Genomic DNA, 24,994 nt, shown 5'->3' on the forward strand with positions numbered 1-24,994 from the left:
AGACAGGATTCTTGTTGTGAGAACAATGAGATAATTGGAATACATAGAGTTTATTTTATATTTCAGACACTAATGAGATTCTGAGAACAGTGGAGAGCAGAAAGATGAATTTTTCCCAAGGTGGTGCCCAATATGGCAGATATCATTATTACCAGCCACAAAAGCTTAGGTGGAGTTCACATCTCCAGTCAAGGTAGGGGCACTAGTAAGGGTGTATTTTATAAAACATGCCCGTGGTCATGTCTTTGTTGATGGCATGGTGATTATATGCTATCATTTTTCTCATTATCTGCATTAACTTTTAAATTCAGCTGTATAACACCCATGCCACTGATGTGGAAATGCAGCAGCATTTAAAGTTCATGCACATGCATCTTTAAAGATAAACACTTTCTCCTTCTAGTAAAATTAGTTTTGCTCTTTAGTAAAATACTTTTGGTGTCATCTAGACCCTGGTGCAATTGGGCGGAATGAGTCTCTGAGACTTGCCTTTGGATTACAAGTAGTGACACAGTATCTAAGATGTGGTAATATCTTTGATATGGTATCTAAGACTTGATGAAATGTGTTAATGGAATATAGACTTGGAAGAAAAATTTCCCGCACAGTCTGTCACGCTTTATTTTTTTTATGTTAAGTTTCAATTTACAGTTATTGATATGCGAGATTCTGTGTCATGAAAATAAATATTATGCTATGATATGTTAATTCTTATCATTTAATAACGGCACACATAAAGTGAGATACACTTCAAATATGTGGAAAAAAAGGTGAATCCAATTTTGGGACAAACATTTACATCTATAGAAACGTAAGCCTTCAAACTTTTTTCATTATTTTTTGTGACTGTAGAAAAAAGTGCCAATGAGATTTTTTACTTCATTGAATCAAGAAGTCCTTTCATAAAACTGCCAAGTCATTGTTGCCCTCTGTCATAAATACTAATGTATGATTCAAAAGTTATGAAGAAATGTTGTTAAATTTTCCTTCTGTCAGATGGTGTTTTCATTGCTAGAAACCCCAACTGGTTGCCAAAACAGTAGGATTGTAGGAAGTAAAACACTTGACCTTTCTGTCAATGATAAAAAGCTTACCCAATGCTTTCTAATATATGTTATGTGGACTTCAATCATTGCCGATGAAACACAAATCAGGGAATAGAAGTTAATTAAACTGGAGTGTTTTTATGACCAAATGACCAGTCAAAAGCCTCTAACCTTGTGATTGAATATGACAACAAATTCTATGTGCCTATGCATTAACCTGGTGAAAAAATAATGTTTGTTGTGTGGTAAAGGTTTTCTGACCCCTGTCTTCTAGTGTTGGTTATCCTCTCTGTAAATGGAATGTTTGAAGGAAGGAGTCACAACACAAAACTGGACTAACCTTTTCAGTCATTGCCATTGTCAAACACACGTAGGAGCTTTTTAAGGTATATTGGTCCCCTAGCTCAGTTATGCCTCACAGCAAAATCACTACCTGACTACAGACTAAAAGATCCCACAAATAGCATAATATCTTTATATGCAGTTGGATCAGGCTATGTAAATTTCAGGATTTGTACTCAGCATGGATGTTTGGTATGAAATGGCTTTATAATTCAACTTTTGGGTGAAAAAATCAGCCACAGGTTAGAAGAAAAACTTCCCTTGTTGATACAAAACTTCCATTTCCCTGACCTCAGGATTCAGACGTATTCACAGGAAACAGGAAGGGTGGGAAGAAACTGAAATCGGTGAAAAAAAAATCGAGCTAGTTTTTGTTAGATTGCTGAATGAAATGTCAAAAAAGGAGCTATCAAGTTTACAGGTACTTTAAGTTTTCCGTTCAAATATTAACCCTGTGCAGCTTTTGGAAGATTGGCAGTTCTAAACAAATAGCACAGAGGAAAAACTTCCAAGTGAAAAAAACCTTCACAAATGTTGGGGAAATCTAGTGCTAACTAATAGAGTGTTTTAACAGTTGCTTTTTGGTGTGTCATGCGATGACTGCCCATGTGACAGTGTAGTGGCATGTTTGACAAGAAGCTGTTTTGTGTTTAAGTCTGTCAAAAGGTTATGCTTGTGAATATAAGAGGAAATAAAAAGGGTCATAAAAAGTTGAAAGTTTTTTCTTGTTTTTTCTTGTCTGAATGTAACATAAAATACTTGTAGAAAGTGTTAAAATTTTATCTTGCAGTCTGGTATTTTAGGTGTTTTAATAATAATAATAATAATAATAATAATAATAATAATAATAATACGTTTTCTAAAACTGTGCTACACATCTGTCTTGGTGCTGTTTACAAACTTTTTAAATTATTTCTCTTTATTTCCTGACATTTGCTGTGGTTGATTAAAAAAGTCTGCCATTTATCTGATAGCCCTTCTGGATAAAACATGGAGCTTTGAAGCTTGGTTGCAATACTGTATATATAGTTTCATAGTTTTTAAAGATTTCTGGATTATGCCTAATTTCAGGATTTTCTGTGTTCATATTGATCTTTTTTTCATATGATTCAAATGAGATGAGAAATTGCAAGTTATGTTTTCAGGATTTTCAGTTTTTACATCTTTCACCCTGGCCTTAGCTCCCAATTTTCTCTTATTTGCTGTACGTCATAGTACATAACAAATAGAAACATAGAGATAGGGGTGGGGTGGGGGGTGGGTAGGAGGATGAGTGAAAAGAGGAAGTTTTTTTGTCAGGACCATTAGTTTTCCAGAATAGCAAGTGAAAGCACCAAGTTTTGCTTGCAGGGGCAGATCCAGAAAAACTTTCTGAAAGTCTTCCAAATTATCTTTCTTGATCTATCCCCCATTTTTGACCATCTTCTGAGATGCCTGTCAATGTAAACTTGAAAATTCTTATAGTTTTCCATAAGATCCAGAAGACAGCCGACATCCGCCCCTGGCTTGCTAGTAATATTTCATGACTAAATGGTTGACACTGTTGAAATAATGTTGTTTCTGGAATGGGTATATTGGAATTTTGATATTTTAAGCAGATTTTTTCCATGGACAAATAGTAAATTGGTTTTATTGCAAGTTTGCAGTTGTTTTGAAGGTAGGAAATGTGTAGTTGCTATCTGAAAACTCATCTGAAAAAATTGAATAAAGAGAAGGAATTAAGCAACTTACTAAGATAACTCATATGTAAGTTTGTTAGATCATTATCATAAAGCTTGGTACTACATTTGATTTCTTTTTTTTTTTTAGTAATTATTTTTTGTTTTTTGATATGTTATCTCAAACATTCTAGAGACATCTGAAGCTAAAACTGTTGGCTGAAAACTAATTATACCAGAAAGAATTTGTTTGATTGTCCTGTGACCATTAAATCTAAACAACTTTTTTCTGTTTGCCTGTTGTTAAGAAGTTTTTTTAAGAACTAAAAAGCGTAAATGTTTTCAGCAAGTATGGATTTAATTGCTTTCCTATGTTTGAATTTCTCTGAGTTTTCCTTTGTTTTTTTTTTTTTTTTCACGACAAGCGACATACCTTGCATACAGTTGCTGTTACACATTAGATACACTGACAGTATAAATACAAGCCAGGCTGGTGCACACAAGTATTTTCCCAACACAAAATCAAATATTTCAATAGGGTGAACTGTATGGCCTTTTGTGGGTACATTGGCATCCTGCAGTTGACAATGCTAATTCCCGTGTCAGTGCCACTGTGTCCCCCCATGCTCCAGGTGGGCCTTGTCACAGGCACTAATTCACATGCCTTAGGTATGCTGTTAATCCCTTGGAGAAAAACAGGCTGTGTTGTCTTTATATTATATGGAGTGTTCTTATTTCTGGTGTTATTATTTACCTTGTAAAGATTGATATTACAGTGATAAATTGGTCATTGTATTGGAGACAGTTTGGTGTGAGAAGCTGTGAGCTGAGCTGCATGCCACACATGATGAATCATGATTTTGGATCTAGTTTTTGGTGATATCTGTTGAAAACTGTCATGTTAATTATCTTTCTGAGATGGATGAGGAAATGAAAGCAATATCAATGTATTTAGTGTATATCTGATCATATCTGAATGAAAAATTGCTGAATATCTAATCATATCTAGATGACAAAAAAAGAAGATAGCAGACAATTTACAATCACCTGCATTTAATAATTTTAGATAATTGAAAAGCCATCAAGATTGGTGACACTGATATCATTTTGGAAAAAAATGTCCCTAAATTAGTAATCTTTGTAGCAGAAGATTGAAAATGGCCAGAAAGCTACAAAATGAAGTGTAATAAATTTCCTTGTGTGTGTTTTCTTTTTTTTTTTTTTTTAATTTCTTTCTTTTTGCGTAAATTTACTGTTATATAATTTGCAGTACTTGGACATAGTAATGCAAATATTGTGAATGCAAAATGCTATTATCTATCAATGTTCCTTCAAGCAAAAGATATGAAGTAATGGAAATGTGTTTGTCATAATTGTCTTACATTGCATATCTTTCATGAAAGTTCTTTGGTGTGCATCTGGCAACTAATGAAGTAAGAAATGAAAGAAAAGACCCAAAGCTATATAGAAACCACTTGAGTAGTTTGAAAAAACACTCTGCTGGTTATATATTTAATAAGATTTCTTTCACACATCACTGGTCTGTGTAGCAGAATATTTCAAGTGGCAGACTTGTGCTTGGATGAAAGGGATTAATGAAGCATTACCTGGTCAGGTGAGGCTAATCCCCGTGTATCCTCACCTGCTTGGAAGAATTTTGACTCTCTTGGAGATTAACCGTCTTACAAATACCTGGGGCTGAGACTGGGCGTTTGATAAATAGAAAGGTATTTTGTGAAAATATAGCTGTGATGTTGTAGTATGTGAAGGTAGAAGTGGCATGAGTGTCTTTGAGTAGGTGAGTTAAATGTGGAGGAAGGGAAGGGGGGGGGGGGAGCAAGAGGTCTGCTATGCTCCTCCTCTCTGGGGGATCAGGATCCATGATCTTTATGCCATTGATGTCCTATATTGGACCTGTGTGTATAATTTGTTGAAATTAAAGTAGTTACAGGATATGTAACAAAGTACAAAGAGTTTGAAAGTGAGCCATACTATTTTTGATTTTGTTTGATGAAGATACATTATATATATTACCCTTTTGTGTTTTGTCATTTGTAAGAGAAATTCATGTGAGAATATCCCCTTTTTTAAAGAAGCCTGGTACTCAAATTGAAAAAAAGGATAAAGTTAATAATATACAGATATTATCAGATAATCTCAAGAATCAGCCTATTGTACCAAATTGGACCACAGAGATTGTTACTGTCATAAAGCTTCTTTCCATTTTAATAATACCCTCTTACGCCTGAGGTTGGGGGCCATTGCTATTGAATCAACCAGAAAATTGCATTCCAATATTGAAAGACAACTGACTTGAAGTAAAATTGGCCATTTAAATGCCACAGACATTGAAAGTTCCTTACATCAATCATATCCTGTGTAGTCCACAAAATATCACAATTTCATTCTCCATCCCTCATTTCTCTTCTATTAAACTGGGAACAAGCAATAATGGACGGTGCAGTGGTTTTGGACGTAAGGGTCTTGACCCTTTTGACCCATGCTATGACCCCTGAAACAAGGTGCCATTGATAGAACAAGCAGGCCCCATCCATCTCATCTCATAGCAAACTTTTATCTCTGTCTCTCTCTCTCTATTTATATATATGACACCTGCATGTGTTATCTCTTACATCCACCTCTTCCAATCAGAGATACCCACCTTATTGACACAGTGGACTATTGTACAGGGCATCATTGGCTGAGAAGTGCCATTTTGCCTTGTTACCCCTCATGTAGGATGAGCGCCTGTGTCAACTTTGTCAACGCGCTGGGCGGGATCTGAAGAGAATGTGATTTAATTTTGCTTTGGGGTTAGGATTTCATGTTGTGACACTTGGAAGTTTACTTTCTGCTGGTTGGCCTGAATGGGTGATGACCTCTCCTTAAAGAGATGAACACCAAAGGATCAGCCCCCATTCACAACAATTGTTATTTTTTAACCCAAGGTAGTGTGATTGAAAACAAACGGTGGCTGCAGTAATCTTGGTATCAATGACATATCAAGCATGCTAGAGTGGGCCGATTCAGCATGTTAACCCGCTGATTGATCAGAATTGTTAGTGGGTACCGTATAGGACAATAGCAGTCCTGAGACAGCAAGCTTGGCTGATACACTGTTTGATTAGCATCCCCTACTGCATTGATTGGCTATTGATGTTGTCCCACCATTGTAACTAAATTCAATAATTTGTTTGGGATTGGGGAGTTGCAGCTCCGGCTAGTGAGGTGATTAGTTGTGACAGAAGCAAAAGGCCAGTTGTTTGTGCGCTGGATGGTAGGTGGAGAAGTTACAGAGGAGGAAAGTCACAAAGCATTTCATGTTGTGACCCGTACTGTTGCCTATGTACATGTACAAACATTGTGTCGTTTTTTGGAATTGCAGAAAAGAAAAAAAAGTTATGCCGAGTAGATCTTGAATGCTCTTTGCAAGTGCAGGGAGCATATACACATTGCACAAACACAGGGAAATTCAGGGGAAAAAAGTTATGATTAACAGATCCTAAATGCAGAATTAAGGTGAAAATAGCCAACTGCCGGATGCACATAGCTGTTGCATGAGGTGCACAGACTGCAGGAGTATAGCAAGGACGGCACTGGATGAGCCCAGACTATGATGAAGTTTAGGTAAGACTACCAACTATATATAAAGTTATGTCCATGTGATTTGTTTTTTATTTAACTGGAAGCAGGGATAAGACTTAGGTTAAGATTTCATGTACAGTATCTTCCTATGAGTCTGATGGGTGTTGTGTACTGGTGACAGGGATGAAGGTGGGAAGTTCTAAACATTGAACTGTTTGCTCTCATCACAAGTTCACATGCTTTGTCAACTCTTTGATAAAACAGATTGAATTTGAAATTTTTGGTGTGTGGAGTAAATGGTTGACATGTGATGTAATCCCTTATTTTTGGCAGTTTTATGGTTTTCTCGAAATTTGAACTTGCTGTTAATATTGGGTCAATCCTCTCCCTTTACATAATGTTTTATCAGTGTGTTTTACACTTGTAGTGGTGATACATTTCTTGCAATGCTATACTCATCTCTGTGTCATTCATTGTTATGTGAGTAATTATGTATCAAAATCAAATATATTAGGTTTATATTAAAAAAAGAAAGAGAAAAGAAAAACTAATTGAATTGACTTTGATAGTAAGTCAGTTAAATATTATTATTTTCAATTATTTTAAACCATGCTTATGGTCCGACTCTTAAAAAGCAATTTGAGGAGATTAAGTTCTGCTGTAAGTCTCATTTATGAAAAAATTATTTAAAGCAATACCCAATATTCCCAGGGTGGGTAATGCATAGCTTTTAACCCCAGTCCATGTAAATACATACTGGGGTCCATTGATTCATCCACAAAATATGCAATCAATACCAGAATAATGTTCTTGTTAATTAGATTTTGTCCATTATACAACAGTGTTTTGATGTGTTTTGTAAATTCAGGAATGTTTGTGTTTCTTTGTGTGAGGGATTGTCTTGACCATGCTAATAGAGTGTGTCCAGCTTAATTAAAGTTTTAATTGAAGTCCACCTATTGGCATTTCTTGCTGACCCTTGCTCTGTGATAGCTATGCAAGTAAGGTTCAATGGAAATCAAATATTTTGTTAATGTTTTTGCAAGATGATAGTTTTGCTCATTTTCACATTATTTCTTAGCAATTTTCACACTATTTTAAGTCACTTTTAAATCATTTTATAATTTTGGTGCTTGTTTTCCTGGCCAAAAGAAAAGGGATATCCGCACAATGTTGCTGTCAGTTGGCCCTATGTTGCCTCATAAAAAAAGATTAAGATTTGAAAAGTTTACCTACTCTGTTGTGTAGACATAGACTGTTTACCTTGCAAACATAGTGTTCATGCATGAGTTATTCGATACATGTATAGGCAGTGCATTCATAATACAGAGCTTATTCAAGAAAGATCCATCTTGAAGAAATTATTAGTAGAGGACTTTTTATGGAGAGTAACCTTTTTCATTTGGCAACTTGTACAAGTATGTCCTTGTCTTCAAAGAATAACCCAAAGATCTAAAAATATCTGAATTCAAGTATGGACATTCCATTATTATAAGATTAAAAAGTTTTTTGCAGGTTTCTGTGCTTTATGCTGTTTTTAATAAATATTCAGTTTATTGAACAGACACAGAGTTGATCGTGGATCCGAAACATGTAGTTATTCTGTACAGTGGCAAAATCTTTTTTTTTTTTTTTTGTGGAATACCTCCACCTGTATTGTTGGACTACTCAGGACAATATAATTTTGTTTCTGGGGATCAAACATTCAAAGACCCCCAAAGCTCTTGAGATGGATCAATAAGATTCAATAAACTCTTAGTCTACAGAGAATGTTTTCCATGTTAACTGACCACCTAAAGATATATTGTGGTTTTGTTCAAGTTTCACATTTCTCTTTTCTACCTCGAGCTATTTGAGAAAAATTTATTATGGTGAATGATGTGGGAGATTATGTGTAGGTGTGAAAATTCACTTATTATCGCTATTATAGATCCGAGAAAAGCAATTATGTCACTAGTTGCATCATCATAATTTACTGTTTCAACTTTGAAGTTATTCACCTGTTTGGAGCTTTTGAGTCAAGGAAATATTAAGGAGATGATTAGAAAAGAGCCATTATACAAAACTTATGCCATTTATCTCATATTCAGCAAGGGATGTTTTTCTTTAAATTTAGTTGATGTAAATTGATGGTAAATCAAAGGAACATGTTGTAAATATCCAGCATTTCATATGTATGACAATCCATGTACATATTTTAAATATATTTTATTGGCACTTTATTTTATTTATTTATTTATTTATTTATTTATTTATTTATTTATTTATTTATTTATTTATTTATTTATTTATTTATTTATTTATTTAATTTATTTATTTTTTTTTTTGGGGGGGGGGGAGGGAGTTTTCCACACTTAAAATTTGTCCATAAAGGAAAATAATTTTAGATTGTATAATGTAGATGTTATTTGTGATATATAAGATCCCTATACATATAAAATGTTGTGAGTACAATAAAGTCATGATGACTGTCAAGTTTTACGCTAATCATTTGTGTTGGATCTGCATTTTTACATTCCATGTGATCATATAATGATATACTGCTATGTGTGTATGTGTATTTGTATGAATATTTCTATTTTCATTCCACAGGGTGAAATTACCCACAGAAATTGACTCTGTCCAGAAGTGGCTGTCTGAGCTAAGGTGGAACACAGAGTCCGAGTGTATGAGTGTGCTGCAGGGAAAGTCGCTGGTCACAAAACAGAGTCATGATTCCTCCACAGTCTCCAGTGCTAAATCAACCAAAGGTAAGTTTTCTAGGCCTGGAACACAAACCTCTCATGGCCAGTTAGTTCACTTCATGAGGTATTGATTACTGATTTATTGAATCACAGTTTAAGAAAAGTTTAGGTAAAGAACATAATTTGTGAAATGCAAATGTTGCAGCATGCACACGTATGCTTAAATATATTGTCAGTTTACATTATGAGTATAGGTTTTGTTGGTTTTAGTTAATGAGTGATTGTTAATCACACAGACGTGACTTGTCATCTGATTTTTAGGGGTGGGGATTGTCATATGATATCTATTAGATGTTTGACTAATTTTAAAATAAAATTAATCCTCTCAGATACAGAGTCTCAATATACATACTAGTACAGTACATGAACTACATTGCCATTTTGCTGATAAATCACACTATTTCTTATTTGCTAGTGATAATTTTTTAGCTTTTTTTGCTTTTCTCCTTACGCCAGGAGAAAAGCTATAACAGATGGCCATTACTGAGTGCTGTAACTGTGGTTCTTTAAGCTTTAAGCTTTTTGCTGCCAGATTTGTTGGAAAATTTACCCTAAGGCCTTTTCCATAAAGCTGATTAATATTTAACAAGCTAGCCTATTTGTTCACTCAATCAAATGTATTTTTATCAGTCTATTAGTATTTCAAGAACTTATCTTATCTTGTGTGCTAATGACTGCTATTTGACAGCTGTGATAAGCTTCTGTGGGGAAATAGGAGAGGCACAAAAAGCAGCATTGTTTGAAGTCATGCTTTAATGTCTTTATGTGCAGACTTGATGTCAGTGCACCTATGGAAAGGCAAAGCCAGAAATATCAATTAAACAAATATTAGTAAGAAAGTCATAGCTTTGATGTTCCCGAATACAATAGACCGAGTATATGAAGGCTGCACTCCCTGTCCCTTGAAGACTAATATTTTTATATCTAATTCTGTGCTTTTCCATATTTTTCAGATAGGTTAGATGCAATTCGAAGCAGAGCCCATGTCATTAGTGCAGAATTTGCTAAACTTTTCAAGTAAGTTGAGTCAGAGATAGAGGTAAACAGAGGTTGCTTTCATTGATTTTCTTTCCTTCAGTGCATTGGAGCATTGAGCAGAATAGGGGTAGACTTGAATTTTTATTAAAGGAAAGAAAAATAGAAAACATCTTGTGCTGGGTTATTTCACGGGAAAATTAGATATAAATTGGGGGAAAAACTATCATAAAAAAACTAATGTTAAGTTGTGTTGGTGTCTGTTATGTATGTCTGTTTCTGTGTGTACATATGGACATTTGATATATATATATATATATATATATATATATATATATATGCCACAAGTGGTTGAGTGGATGAAAATGTCTCTGGGGTTGTTTGAACACAGGTATGACAAGAATAAAAAATGTATTGTACACATATTGTAGGAAAGAGTATAGGTTTCATTATGTGTGCATATATTTGTCTATGTGCCTTACTTTATAAGTATGCCATAGGCATGACAGGGATGGATTGAAGTCTTGTACATGTATGTGTTTATCCCCATGTCAAGAAAGCATACAAGTGAGATCAGTCATCTACAATTTGCCTGTATTATTAAATGTCAGTTCTTTGTCTTGTACAACACACAGCCTTATGGCTTGGATAAGGGAAAACAATACATGCATTTAAGAAAAGTAATATTTTTTTTATCGTGGATGCATCTTCATCCAGTATTTAATAGAATAACAAAAATAGACATACAAAATTCCACAAAGCTGCATGATTAGAGTATGTATATGCTTGTCAGTATTGGTGTGCAGGTGTGTCAAAGATATGTGAAAAGAGGATGTTGTTTTTTATATTTATATTTATATCATCACATATCTTTAACCTTTCCTTTTAGAAAAATAGAAAAGGAAAGATGGAAACACATCAAAGGTGGTGCCTGTCGTATCACCTCTCAGGTGCGCTCTCTACTCCATGACATCAACACCAGCATACAGGACATGCCGCCATATTTGTTTGAGGTGAGTAGAAAAAAAATATTCAATACATGTGGTGATTGAGATATTAAAATTAAATTGGCGACAGGAATATATCTTGTTTTCTGGCTTTACAAACCTTTGCTTTCTCATTATCTGTAAACGATTTATTTTTACATTTACTTTATGATAAAACATAGTGTGTGTATTAATCAGTATAGTATTTTCAGAAGCTAGTCAGGGTAAGACTTAGTAATAATGCACATGACTGAATAATCCTTCTTTTACCTGCATGTCAAGAAAATACCGGCTTGTTAAAGACTCCATGAGGTAGTGACCTGTATGATTCTTTGCCTGTTAACCAGTATTTTTTTCTGCAGGAAGAAGCTGTGATAATTGAAGAAAGTGCCAAATTAGCTCAATATATAGACAGGTAGGGTTTCTGTGTGATGTATTGTGATATGCACTGTAATGAAGGAAATAGTTGATTTCTCAGTCAATTCAAATTCTCTTCTGAAGTTCCAGTGTAAATGTTCTCTTCCCTTAGGAATACTATTTAAAACCAATGAAAGAAAATTTCTGCCTGAGACATTTTATTGCTGAAGATGAAATAACAGTGCAATTCACTCATTGTTGGTTAACATCAAAGTTAGCAAAAGTTGTAATGACTTTTTGTGTTGTTTTCCAGTCTGGGTGAGATCAATGGTCACAAACCCAATACTCTTCCACTGGTCAATATGTTGACCACTATTGGTCAGTCTTTTAGTGCTGTAGTGGACATGGCCTTAGGATATTTAATTCAGGTAAATAATATATGCAGATTTCTTTTAAACTCAGAGAAATCTTTTACCTTATCAAATCTCTGCTGTTAGAAGCTTAACTAAATACATGAAATAAAGAAGTGAATAGAACATTGTGAGATATCTTATATTGATGCTTGTACATTAATGCTGGAGGTCTATAGAAACAGATCTACTCATTTTAAAAATGAACATGAAAGCATTATATCATTTCATTTTGTTTTCATTGCTAAAATTTTTCACTATTTTAAGCCACCATTGTGATTGATACTGAAGGTAACATTTGTGATTTTCCAGCAAATGATCCAGTCAATTGAGGACGCCACCAGTCCCCATTTCATCAGTGCCTCCCTCAGTCACCTGATCAGCCTGGGTCTGGAAGGAGAACATATGTGCTTTCTAATTGCTAGGGTATGGGGCAGAGTAATATTGATAGAGGTCCTAGCATGCTAGAGATCCAAAACAAATACTATTAACCAAAGTTAACTTCTCATATACTAGAGAAAATGTATTATATATTATGCCATGTTTGATCTGAATGCCTGTTGTGAAAATATGATGTTAATTTATTGATTATTGGTCTTTAGGAGGGAGGAGTGAGAGTTTTGTTTGAAGTTTGTCGCCAGAGCAAGTTTGAATTTGCTCATTCCCAAGCTCTGAGGGCAATAGCCACGGTCTGCTGTGTGTCAGAGAGCATACTGGAACTAGAAAAGGTTGGGAAATTTATAAAAAATATATTTATGATTAAATACCTGTTATTTTAAAATTTATTGATTTGAATATGAACATTTTGGTTAGTTAAGATTTTTTCTTTTCTTTTTTTTTTTCTTGTATTTTTGTGAAAACTCAATTTCATGGAAAAGGTAGTATGGTGAAGTTTCATCAGAATGTTGATGTCAGTGTCCTGATATCTATCTATGTTCTAAGTAAATCACCATCTCCAAGAATCCATTACACAAAATTCCTAGAACTAGATCAACTGGAAATGGCTATGGCTTCCTAGTATTGTATATTTGCCACAAATTACTTTAACATACAAAGTTTGAAAGAATAGGAAAATTATTTTCCTAGAATTTTGTAAGTTAATCAAATCTGCTGCCTGCAATGGTGCAAACCACAAGGGATTCAGCTCAAACAGGTTCTTTCTTTTCAACTGACAGAGTTTATTTCTCTGGGATATGATGATTAATATAGAAAATAAAAAATTGAAAATAAGAAAAAATCTGCTTCATGTGAAATTTGTAATTTGTAGTAATGTTTGACAAAAGTGTTGACTCTCCTCTCCAGGCTGCGGGTGTGGAGTGTTTGACTGACATCTTGTGTAATGAGGGGACTACAGAACACCTGAGGTCTGAGGCAGCAGGGGTGGTGGCACAGATTACATCACCTTGCCTGGATCACAACCAACACATCTCAGGGTTTATAGAAAATATGGAGGATCTCATACAAGCTCTTTTAAGTATGTGTTAATTGAAATTATAACTTGTAACAGTACATAGCAGGTTTTTATGAAAAAAATCTATAGGAATTCGTAGGGCTCATTCCAAATGAATCTGTCTGAAACTAGATCTATAGTTTCCTTGGGAATGAGCCCATATGGGTTGATGTAAGTGTAATTTGATGTGCTGTGCAATGCCTGATCTTGATATATGCCAACTAAAGCAATGCAGTCAAATGAACTGTCAAATGTTACTTTGGACTCTGTCATTTACCACTGCTTTTTTTCCCCCCAGAGTTATGTATGCAGACACATAGTCATGAGGTATTCCTCCTGGCCACTGCTGCAATTGCCAACATCACCTTCATGGACAGCATGGCCTGCGACTCCCTCATGCAGTTTGATGCAGCAAGAATCATGATAGAGGCTTGTCAAGTCAATAAAGCGGAATCCATGTTTGCCAAAGATCAGGTAAGGCTGAAGGGTGAATCTTTGAAATAATTGTTTTGTGTTGTTTGATTTGAAAGCAAGAATGATTTCCAGAGCAGCCAGATTAGTGAAAATATATATTGGTGTGGTGAATATTTTAGGCATGAATTCAATTCAATATTTCTTTTTGGTTGAAGCAATCAAGGTTATCATTTTAGTGCTATGAGAATTAGCTGGCATGGTTTATGCTTAACAGCAGTTCCCAGCTCTAAACTTACTGTTTCAGTGATAATTCTAAAAATGAGATATGAGATGCAATAGTAATAATATGTTGTCTTTTTTTGTTGTTAGGTTGCCACTATTCTAGCCAATATGGCAGTCCTAGAAAACTGCAGTGCAGAAATAACCGAGAACAATGGAATGGAGTTACTTCTGCACTTTCTACACCAAAGACCGTCTCCCCAGGCAGCAGAGGCAGAGAGATCAGCATGTGAGAGAGTTCATCAGAAGGCAGCAATTGCTCTGACAAGACTGAGTAAAGATGCAGAGAATGCTCATATTATTGTAGAATTGGGTGGTGAGCATCTGAAAAATTGATTAAATGGGTGTTTTTGTTGAAATCCTTTACTTCTTTTTAGTAGCATATAGACAATTTTATTGTGATTTCCATTATGTTTTATGTGAGCACAGTTGGTATGGTTAGTAGTAAGGTTATGCAATGCTTGTTTAGAAGGTGGAATTAATTAATGGTTTGTGTAAGTTAATTTGTCTATATTTGTTTGATTTATAGACCAGGTCATATAATGTTCTAATTTGTAACTAGAACTTATTATATTAGTAACATGCTTCATAAATGTCATATCTTTTCTGTTAGGTATCCCACGTCTGGTCCAACTATGCAGAAACATTACTGAAAGAAACAACAGTGATGGGGTGCTCATTGCATGCTTGGTGAGTAAAGCTTAAGTTTGATATTACTATCAATTTTATTGTTGTTATTATAGTTGTTGTGGTAGTTTGTTATTGTACTTAACATCTACTGAATTTTAATCTTGCAAGAACTGTTTTGTGCAGTCATATACCAGAACAGACTTTATTTTCTGACGATTATTTTTTTGTTCTTTTCAGTAAAACCAATAGCAGTTCAGATTTTGTTGTGTACTCCAGTACACCATTTCATTGGCAGTTAATATTTGAAACAGATATGAAAATTAACTACATCCAATTCATTTAATTGTTCTTTTGCAGGCTGCCCTCAGAAAAATAGCCACAGTCTGTGGGGTCCAGGAATTCTCAGCAGCAGACATACAGCAGTTAATCAAACCAACTCTAGTGGACTCCTACCTCATCTGCTCACAACTTGAGGAGAGTTTTGTGTGACCTCTGACCCCTGAGAGAAAAATGGTATGATCTCTTGTTACTGGGAGAGTTCCGTTTGGTTGATTTACAACCTCTGGAGGAGAACATTGGCTGATCAATGACTTCCAGAGGTTTTTTCAGGTACCTTGTACCACAATACAAGATTAGTTAATTATTCCAGAGACTTGGCCTATAATTTAGGTCCCTGAACAGGCCATGATGATGTTAAATTCCCACAGCATTACACGTAAATCTTTTGCATTGCCACAATCAAGTATTACATAGTACACGCATTTTATATTTGAAATAAATGGGTTGATAGGAATCCTGCACAGTGGAAATGGTTGTGAATATCTCATAGTGCCCTGTGTACAAGACTTGATGGGGGGGGGGGGTCTTTTCTTTTTGGATATATTTGTTTACTGCAGGTCAGTAGTATATAGTGACAACACTAGATTTCATCCTGGTGAGACTGGTTTTCTGTTATATACCAAAGATATATGATCGTGGAGAAATATGGAACTTGTAGTTTTTTTTAGTAGACTTGTTAGATGGATCTAATCATTTTACTTTTGAACTTTATTCAATGAGTCAATTTTCAATACCTCTAAAAACTGAGAGAAAAACTTAACAAATAGTACATAGCATTGTCACTGGAACAAGTCAGTTTTGGAGGATTTCGTTAGCTGTTTATGTGTATGGTATTCCTTAATCATTATGTACATGCTTCCATCTCTTACTAAAGTTCAGCATATCAAAAGTGGGTTGGTTAATATGTTGTGCTCTGCCCAAGGTTTTAAGGCTTCAGCTGTAGTAGTCTGCCTGCTACATTAGAAATGGTAGTATTTATTATTTCCCTATACACATATTTTTTTAAGCTGGAGGAAAAGACGGATCTGATCATAGTTGTTGAAATTAAGCAGGTTTTAATCTGTAAATGATGTGATATGTTTATGTAAAATAGATTAATTTAATGTTCTTTGTATTATACAATAGTATATCAATTGAGTTACAATAGGATCATATCTTCCACTGTGCCAAATTTGTCTGTGAATACAGATTCTGTTAATATGTGATTTGGGTAGGGTAGGGAATTATTGGAATTAGTGTTTTATTTCACTCATTCTTGTGAAATCATACATCACATGTACAGAGTGTGATTTTTCATATGTATTCTTAATCATTTTTCTGCACTTCCTCTTTTACTGGTTTCCCGCTAAATATTATTTCTTCAGTTTTCACTTAACCTGCAAAACAATCAGAAATAAATTACTTTTCTATAAAGAAGATGCATGTTATTAATTTTTCATCAAATGAAGTTCCAAGATTATGAAAGTGCAGTATGTCGCCTTGTCACTCATCTGTTAATTTAACTTTCTTGTCAGGTGTTGGGTGGTATGGTCTTCAACATCTCCTCCTGCAGTGACATAATCTATGTAGGATGTTAGTAATGTTAATGATTTCTTGAACTTTAGCCAACAATTTAAGAAAGCTAATTTATAGCAATATTGTCAAGGAAATCCCCAATTTTTGGGGCTTGAAATTACCAAGAATTTAAGTAATTGTCACCTGAAAAAGGCAACTTGGCTAAAATGACCAATTTAAGCACACGTTGCAGACTTCAGCTCCCTCTAGTGCTGTTATGGCCTATTGGTTTTTGAGGAGGATCACCTTGATATGAATTCATATAGTTACTGCATTATCAAACCAAACAAGTTGTGGAGGAAATAAAAGCCACCACAGAAGTCTCTTCAAACACAGTGCCAAGTCTATTGATACCACATAGAATATACTGGTAATGTTCTATTAAATTTTTCCATTTATTTAAAGAAAATTTTAATCTTTAATTAAAATCATTTCATTGCTCTTTCAAAGGAAAAAATTAATCCTAAATCTTACATCTTGCGCAATTAAAGATTTTTTTTTAGCATTTTCATGCAGCCATTAAAAAAAAAGCTGCTAAAAGTACACCTAGCAAGTCTTTCCAACAAAATTGTACATTTATGTGGGATGAGACTATCATTATAACAATCACCTTGTTAAAAATTATATCCATAATTACAGTTAGTTAAAGCAAAATCATTCATAAAAATATATATCATATCTAACATGATAATATTTCCATACTAGCGTCTGCTAGTTGCCTCTCCTTTTCCATATCTTTAATACTGTCATTTCTGCCCACAGATTTGATTGATCTTCTACTTTCACATTTAAATCAAGAAAAAGAATCAAAATCCACTTTGTTTCAATATCTAATGACAATTGCTACACAGATTGGAATATTTCACTAAGCTGACATGCTTCTTTGAAACATATCTTCTCCAAACTGGATCAGTAATGTGTAATTTGCATTGGCATTCAGTACCATATTGTCAGAATGAGACATATCATATCACATGAATCTGGGATATCCTGTTATTTTAATTTTTCACTTTCAAAGCACAGTCCCAATGAAGTTTTAAAGGTTTGCCTGGGCCATTCCTCCCATGCTCTAGAAAGAAGGAAAGAAAGAAAAGTCATTCATAATAAACATATCACAAATTCACAACGTATCAAATGCATATATATCTGACAATGTATCACAATTATTCATGTAAGGTGCAAGCAATTTCACCATGACTATGTCAATTTTGAAGTGTTTTTTATAATAAAATAAGAACTACATTTTTTGTTTTTAAAAGAACACTAAGAAATTTTTAAGGATGAGTTTGGGGCCAAACACTGTAAATATATGCACTAAGCATGGTCTATCTGGCCAAGGTGAAGAATAACCAGTACATCAATATTATAACAAACTCACCACTTTCTTAGCCTTGAACTGGTCCAGCAATTCCTGGATCCTACGACCATATTCTGGGTCACACTGTCCAAAATTCTTGACTGCACGTTGCTGGATGAACTCCTGGGCATCCTTCAGGTGGTTAGCAATGTTCTCCACAAGTCTTGTACGCTCATCTGGCTTTAGCACCTGCAAAAGAGGCAGTTAGATGTTCAGTACATAGTGTATAGAAGAATCACTTCAAAAGAAATATGTTCGTTTTTTAAGTCCATGCAAACAGGATTAAAGTGCGAGCAAGTGAATTCTAGACTGAAATACTACTCCCTGTGAGTTCTATTAAATAAAAAAATACTTGTAAAAGCTTTGTCAGTAAGAGCCATGGCATTTATTTTCTTTAATTTGCTATTTCAAATAATCTTTAACAGTCACTCTTAACAACCCACATTGCGCCAGAATAATCCGACTTGGCTGAAGTTGTCATCATCCCTTGTGTTGTAGCGTTTGACATCCCCAGTGGTCTGGAACACACTCTCCAGATGTCTCTTGTCATCCAATGGGCCATTGAAACTGTTAGGGAAATAGTTGGGGGCTCCCTCTGAAAATAGGAAATACTCTTTTAATAGATGCTAAGGGGTTTTTATTTTAATAACAATGCTTGTAACATTTATTTCAGGCAATATTGACCTTAGTTAAAGGGATAATAACTCTTCGTATGAGATCTATATTTCACAATAAAAACAATGTGAATAACTCATAGAAATATAATACATTCTGTTTTACCACAAAAACGGCAGTTATAACTATTATTCTGATATCTGAGCTTGTCTTTAGACCACGTGACCTCCATTGATGGCTATACTCTGTTAAAATCTCTTAAGAGATTTTAACAAAAAACCAAACTTTTTGGAAAAAAACAGGGACTAACTTTGAATGTAAAAATGGATTCATTAACCATTGGTAAGAATGGGAAAATTGTTGTTTACTCCAGGAAAATTCATTTTTTGGCCGAAACGAAGAGTTATTATCCCTTTAACATTAACATCATAACTTTCTAAATAACATTGTTTCATTACCTTATAATTATACTAATAATATTTAGATTATGTAATCCAGTAAAAACCAGGGTTTGAAATTGTCACCTAATTGTATATCTGCAGTCATTTACGTCACTGTTAGGCATACTACCTTTCAAATATTCCTGTCAAACTGATCACTTAAGACTGTTTTTCATCTATATTTCACTAACACAGAGCATGGTGGCAATTTATGAGACAAAAATAATACATCAGAGAAGATAGCAAATTGGACCAATAAATAATTGTGCTTGTTGTCACACCTAACACACTGGCAATTATAAGTTCTCACCTTGGTTGTCAGTGACACACTGGGGTCCATCCCTCTGGTAGTTCTTCACTCTGGTATTAAAGGGGCAGTTGACAGGAATCTGTAGGTAGTTGGTGCCCAAACGATGGCGATGTGTATCAGAGTAAGAGAACAAACGACCCTGAAGCAGTTTGTCAATAATTTATTAATGTTATTCAACAGACACTGATAAGTACCAGGTGCACCTGATGGGTCAAATTGGTAAATATTGACAAAACTAAACCTTGAAGGTAACAAAGTTGTATCCTGCACATATCATAACAACAGACATTCACAACTTTTAAAAACACTGTTATCTAAGTATATAAACCTTGAACTTAAGTAAAACTTAAACTGCAAACTGCAGCTAAAATATAAACAGCAAATAACTAATAAAACATTTATAACTTCAGCCATTCTGAAACATAATCATTTCCTTACAAACAAATTGTAAAAGTGATAAATTTTATGAAGCAAAATAGAATATTTACACTCAGCATTGCTTAATTTCCTTGCAAAAAAGTTTATAAGTAACACATTTTAAATTTATATAGCCTCAAAGAATACTTATAAACAACATTGCTTAGCACACTGGGGCATTATATCATGCTGTTAAAATTCTTCTCACCTGTAACATTTTGTCTGGGCTGGCCTCAATGCCTGGCACAAGGTGAGCTGGGGAGAAGGCAATCTGTTCCACCTCAGCAAAGTAGTTCTTAGGGTTACGGTTCAACACCATCCTGCCCACGGGAATCAGGGGAAACTCTCCCTGGGGCCACACCTTGGGAATGGAAATAAAATTGGGATAGAAGTTGTCAAAAGAATGATCTTAAATTATTTCTCTTTTAATGTTGTCACACAGCACATTACAATATGTGTTGAAAATTTAAAATTAAATAAATCTTTTGAAATAGGTGAAAAAGAGAATCTGTTCAAGAGAAAAAGTGCATGTGCATGTGATTATTCAGGAATGTCAAAACCATGCATATCTTTTACACACTCAAAACTTCCTCGCAGCACACTTCTTAAATCTGATTAAGCTTATCTACTAGCCAATATACCTTGGTTAAATCAAATGGATTCCATCTGAACTTCTCGGCCTCTTCAAATGTCATCACCTGTATGTACCAGGTCCAGGATGGGTAGTTCCCAGCAGCAATGTTATTGTACAAGTCACGGATGGCGTAGTCTGGATCACTACCAGCCAGCTCTCCTGCCTGGTCTGCCATCAGACACTTGATGCCCTGGTCCGTCTAAAAGGCAGTTATCATTTAAGTGAAATTGTAGTTATAAATGTGATATATCTTACATAGTCAATTTGTGAAATTCAGAGAAATTTGTTTGCTATATATGTAAATAAATGAATAGAGAAATGGACAGAAGAAATTGTCAGACTTCATCATTGAAAACATTATGTTTGGAAAGAAAACACCTTTACTATAAATCACTGGTGCAAGCTGTGGAGCACTTCAATGGAAATATTTTCAAATTCTAACTCTCTTCAAATTAATCGAAATACATTCAGCACTGTGCACAAAATGTCAAACTGTACTGAAAACAATCTGGACTCACAATATGAATTAATAAGATTTGTATAAATAAAGTATACCCCTCTCACCTTATAATGGAACTTGCAGTACACAGCCTCACCATCCTTGTTCACTAGCTTGAAAGTGTGGCTGCCATAGCCGTTCATCTGACGGTAGCCGTCTGGCGTACCTCTGTCAGAGAACAGGAAGGACACCTGGTGAGTGGATTCTGGGCGCAGAGTTATGAAATCCCAGAACATGTCTGGGTCCTGAAATAATGGTTGCTTAACTTAACATGTGCAATAATATGGTGCCAGTGCCTAATTCCTATATATTTACATTAACATAAAAATATCAAAGAGAAAATAATGGGTGCCAACTTCCGGTTTTCAAATCTATGATGCATTTTTTAAAAACATACATTTTCTCATTTTGCATCCAAGCTCTGATGACAGTATTTGTCAAAATAGTTAAATATTTTCTATCCAGTTGTCCAACAATTAATGCATCCAGTCACGTTTCAGGTAAAACACATAACCTTCGTTAAACACAACAGGTCAAGTTCAAGAAGCATGTTTACCAATGATAAACAGAACACTCAATTAACTGAAAATGAAGTTGGTAGTGATTTGGTAAATTAAGTGCTTTTATGTATATAACAAATGGCGAGCAAAGAATTCATGTCACACCATACAACACAATAGCAGGCATAAATATTGTATCGAACCAACGAAATAATGCTCTGGCACTGCAAAAATCAATAATTTTATCTATTCCTCTGTCTGGTAAACATTTATTTGATTTTATGGACATGAATATATGACATGGCATGGCTAGACCTCAAGTTGCATAATTAACAATACCTGGGATAAACACTGTATCTAACCACCCCAATAATGACAACTGCATGCTTATTGCTTAAATCAATAATGTTATCTTTTCCAGTCAAGTAAACATCCAAGAAGTGGGGTTATTTTTCATTAAAAGTTTCAAACTTCATTGTACACTGTGACAAAGAAAGAAAAAATCCAATCTGAGACATGCTGCTTGAATGTTTCTTCTTTTTTAAAACATGGATTATTTAACACTTAAATACTGTAATTATAATAAAGTCAGTATTTAATTCTCAAAGTGGACTAATTTAATGTCTGTTAAGAAATTTAAAATGAGAAACGGTTTCTCAAGTTGTTCAGAAGACTGAACTGTCTACCTTGCAATGTGTAACTGGGTTCCTCTTCTGCGTATGAATAAAACTTGGGAACTGAAACATATATACATCTGATTAGAAATACATACAAAAATAGCAGTACTTAAGATAAAATTAAATGAGATATCTTATCCAGAAAACTTACTTAGAATTGATTGGGCAAATAAATAACCCGATTTCTCAAATGATGAAACACATTAAATGTATTAACAAAAAGCACACACCCACAACTACATAACAAGCATTACTTTTAAAGATTTAAGACTATTTCAAACAAAAAATAACATATAAACAGAATTCAAATCAATACAGCAAATAAATTAAACTCACAAAGATGGGGTCCCTGATGAAAAAGATAGGCGTGTTATTCCCCACACAGTCCCAGTTGCCTTCCTCTGTGTACATCTTGACAGCGAAGCCACGAGGATCGCGAGCAGTGTCTGCAGAGCCACTTTCACCACCAACAGTTGAGAAACGCACAGCAACTGGTGTTCTCTTGCCTATGTGCTCAAACACTTTAGCTTTGCAGTATTTGGAAATGTCGTGTGTAACTTCAAAGAAGCCAAATGCACCTGAAATGTAGAATAAGATATGTATGTGAATTAAATATATATATAGTTCAGATTTCATTGCATGTTACAGACAGAATGAAGATTGATCACATAATTGTCTTATCTAAAAAATTCTTGTTAGGGAAAAAATTAAAAACGACTCATGCTAACAATCATCAACTATTTAGTATTTTCCCCATCACCTACTAACTTAGATTTTATAAAGCATGATGTGACATGAAATTAAGTTAGATTTCTCCTACACAAAAGAATTAAAATATGAAATTTACTGAATATGTAGTTTTGTACCTACTGTGTAATTGAAAAAGCATTATGTTTATCCCATCATTTCAAGATAACAATACAGTTTCTTACCTGCCCCTTTGGCATGTACCACTCTCTCTGGGATCCTCTCCCTCTGGAAGTGTGCCATCTCATCCATAAAGACAAAGTCCTGCATAAGCAGAGGCCCCCTGGGGCCAGCAGTCATACTGGCTAACTTTTCCCCTATTGGGGCCCCAGTACTAGTGGTCAGAGAACCTGGTGGGTTCTGAAATAACAAATTTTCAAAATCCAATTAAATTATTTTTTTCAACTCATCAGATTTTTTGATTTTTTTAATAAAGGTGAAAAAATTCATTACTAGAGAATCAGAGAGGGGTTTGTCCTCCTGAGCAATGAGACATGATGAGGTCCAACTCCATGGTTCTAAGTCACATCTAAGGAACTTTCAGTGTATATGCTGGTGGTACAATAATCTTATTTTTTCACAAAGTGGTCGAGGGCAGGGTTTTAGATCCAAAAATTCTATTCAATGACCCAGTTTGGAGATTTACTAACTAATGGTACCTCAACTGTATATATACACTGTCATAACAAAATTGAAAGCTAAAATAATTATGTTTTTACATAGGCTAACTGATGATAGTTTGTACATAAAACCACCTCTCTCAGCCTAGCTCGATATGCTCATTCATGCTCACTCTAGGTATTAAACCAACATTTTTTATGCAAGTCAGGATAAGAAGACAAATGGTAAACATGGAAATACACCCACATTGTTATTTCAGGTAATTTAATGTAATACAGAACATTGTGAATTTTGTCATTGGATTTGCAATTGTGAACCTGTAAAAGCAGTGACATTTACATAAGTACAAAAGTCATTTGATAATTGGTGTTTGTTGATATATGCGTCACTTCATGCTTCTACAAGGATTGGAACTGATAAGGTTTATGTAACAAATAAGCTTTTTCTTTTCTTCCTCTGTCAGATTACCCAAAATGAAATAGTTGGCAATGTTAAAGCCAAGGATGGTAATTTGAATGGCACTTAAAAATGATAAATTTCTCTTGTTTTAGCCAGGGCAGGACAAGAAGACAATTTTGCAAGTACTGAATCACGAACTCACTCTTGACTTCAAGCAAAATCCTCTGAAGGTATGCAAAAGTCAAAATAATTCAGGGACAAGTGGTGTAAAAAGTATTTCGATAAGAGTAGGCGTGACAAATTAATAACGATCCACTCCAAAATTACATGCTCTGACAGCATGCCTGTTTAAACACAGTTGTAGATATCAAACTCCCAGTCTAATAAAAACGTCCTTCGCAGTTTGAGAATGCAACACCTTAAAGGCTGCATGGTACTGTAAATATGGTATGACTTAATGGAAAAATCAATTCCCCCGATGCCAATGCCTGTATTCCTGTAACAAGGAATTTCCTGTGCAGCCTTAAATGTGCATTAAAGCAGATATTTAGTGACAGGCGACGGCATCTTCATGAGCAGCCTACAAAAAAGTAGCTCAAGGCCACTAGCCGAGTACAATATTTTTTTACATTTGTGCGCTGAAGTAGCTAAGTACAGATAATATTTTCACCCAATTTTCACCTACCTCGTTGGATTGCTTGAATGCTTCCATTTGGTTGGCAACTTTGTCACGGTTTGCCATTTTTGATGATTAAGAAAGTGACTTGTCTGACTGCTGAAGACTTTCTCAAGTTGCCTGATCAAAGTTCTCGCTATATAAGTACCCGTGTTGCAAAACAGGACACCTGCCTTACGGACTAATTGGGTCATCGCGATACGATTGGTTCATTATCACATGCGACTTTACACACATGTTTGAACACTGGGAACTTTGTTTCACTGGCCTGAGTTTTTTTAAAGTTAATTCATAGAATTGAATTATGTTATTTAAAGAAAAATATGCAAATAA

At 34.7% G+C, this 24,994-nt stretch overlaps 2 protein-coding genes across 13 annotated transcripts in view; one reads left to right on the forward strand and one right to left on the reverse strand.

Annotated features, from left to right (window-relative positions):
• The window catches only part of LOC106176223 (protein inscuteable homolog), a 33,913-nt gene extending 17,282 nt beyond the window's left edge, over window positions 1-16,631 (forward strand). For 11 of the 12 annotated variants that reach the window (XM_013558508.2, XM_087013144.1, XM_013558505.2 and 8 more), the window contains 13 exons: window positions 67-193; window positions 9,224-9,381; window positions 10,329-10,392; window positions 11,240-11,363; window positions 11,699-11,751; window positions 12,007-12,121; window positions 12,416-12,529; window positions 12,706-12,831; window positions 13,406-13,577; window positions 13,852-14,027; window positions 14,337-14,562; window positions 14,860-14,936; window positions 15,234-16,631. In XM_013558508.2, coding sequence (XP_013413962.1) covers window positions 105-193; window positions 9,224-9,381; window positions 10,329-10,392; window positions 11,240-11,363; window positions 11,699-11,751; window positions 12,007-12,121; window positions 12,416-12,529; window positions 12,706-12,831; window positions 13,406-13,577; window positions 13,852-14,027; window positions 14,337-14,562; window positions 14,860-14,936; window positions 15,234-15,365 — 1,626 coding nt within the window. In that variant the 5' untranslated portion in view covers window positions 67-104 and the 3' untranslated portion in view covers window positions 15,366-16,631. Of the gene's footprint in view, window positions 1-66; window positions 194-5,738; window positions 6,674-9,223; window positions 9,382-10,328; window positions 10,393-11,239; window positions 11,364-11,698; window positions 11,752-12,006; window positions 12,122-12,415; window positions 12,530-12,705; window positions 12,832-13,405; window positions 13,578-13,851; window positions 14,028-14,336; window positions 14,563-14,859; window positions 14,937-15,233 lie in introns of those variants that run through there. The other variant, XM_013558512.3, reaches the window with a different exon arrangement.
• Window positions 16,632-17,140: 509 nt separating this feature from the next.
• On the reverse strand, window positions 17,141-24,863 carry LOC106176224 (catalase-like). Its single transcript, XM_013558514.2, has 11 exons — window positions 24,671-24,863; window positions 23,151-23,325; window positions 22,555-22,796; window positions 22,228-22,278; window positions 21,107-21,286; window positions 20,550-20,741; window positions 20,117-20,269; window positions 19,492-19,630; window positions 18,570-18,721; window positions 18,148-18,315; window positions 17,141-17,838 (listed from the first exon to the last, which is right to left on the reverse strand). Exons 1-11 carry the CDS (start codon window positions 24,725-24,727, stop codon window positions 17,806-17,808), a joined length of 1,542 nt encoding a protein of 513 aa, XP_013413968.2. The 5' UTR covers window positions 24,728-24,863; the 3' UTR covers window positions 17,141-17,805.
• Window positions 24,864-24,994: the final 131 nt, after the last annotated feature.

The sequence above is a fragment of the Lingula anatina genome, chromosome 1 (genome assembly GCF_051362555.1).
Source record: "Lingula anatina isolate TDL-2025a chromosome 1, LinAna3.0, whole genome shotgun sequence".
In the NCBI taxonomy this organism is placed as follows: domain Eukaryota; kingdom Metazoa; phylum Brachiopoda; class Lingulata; order Lingulida; family Lingulidae; genus Lingula; species Lingula anatina.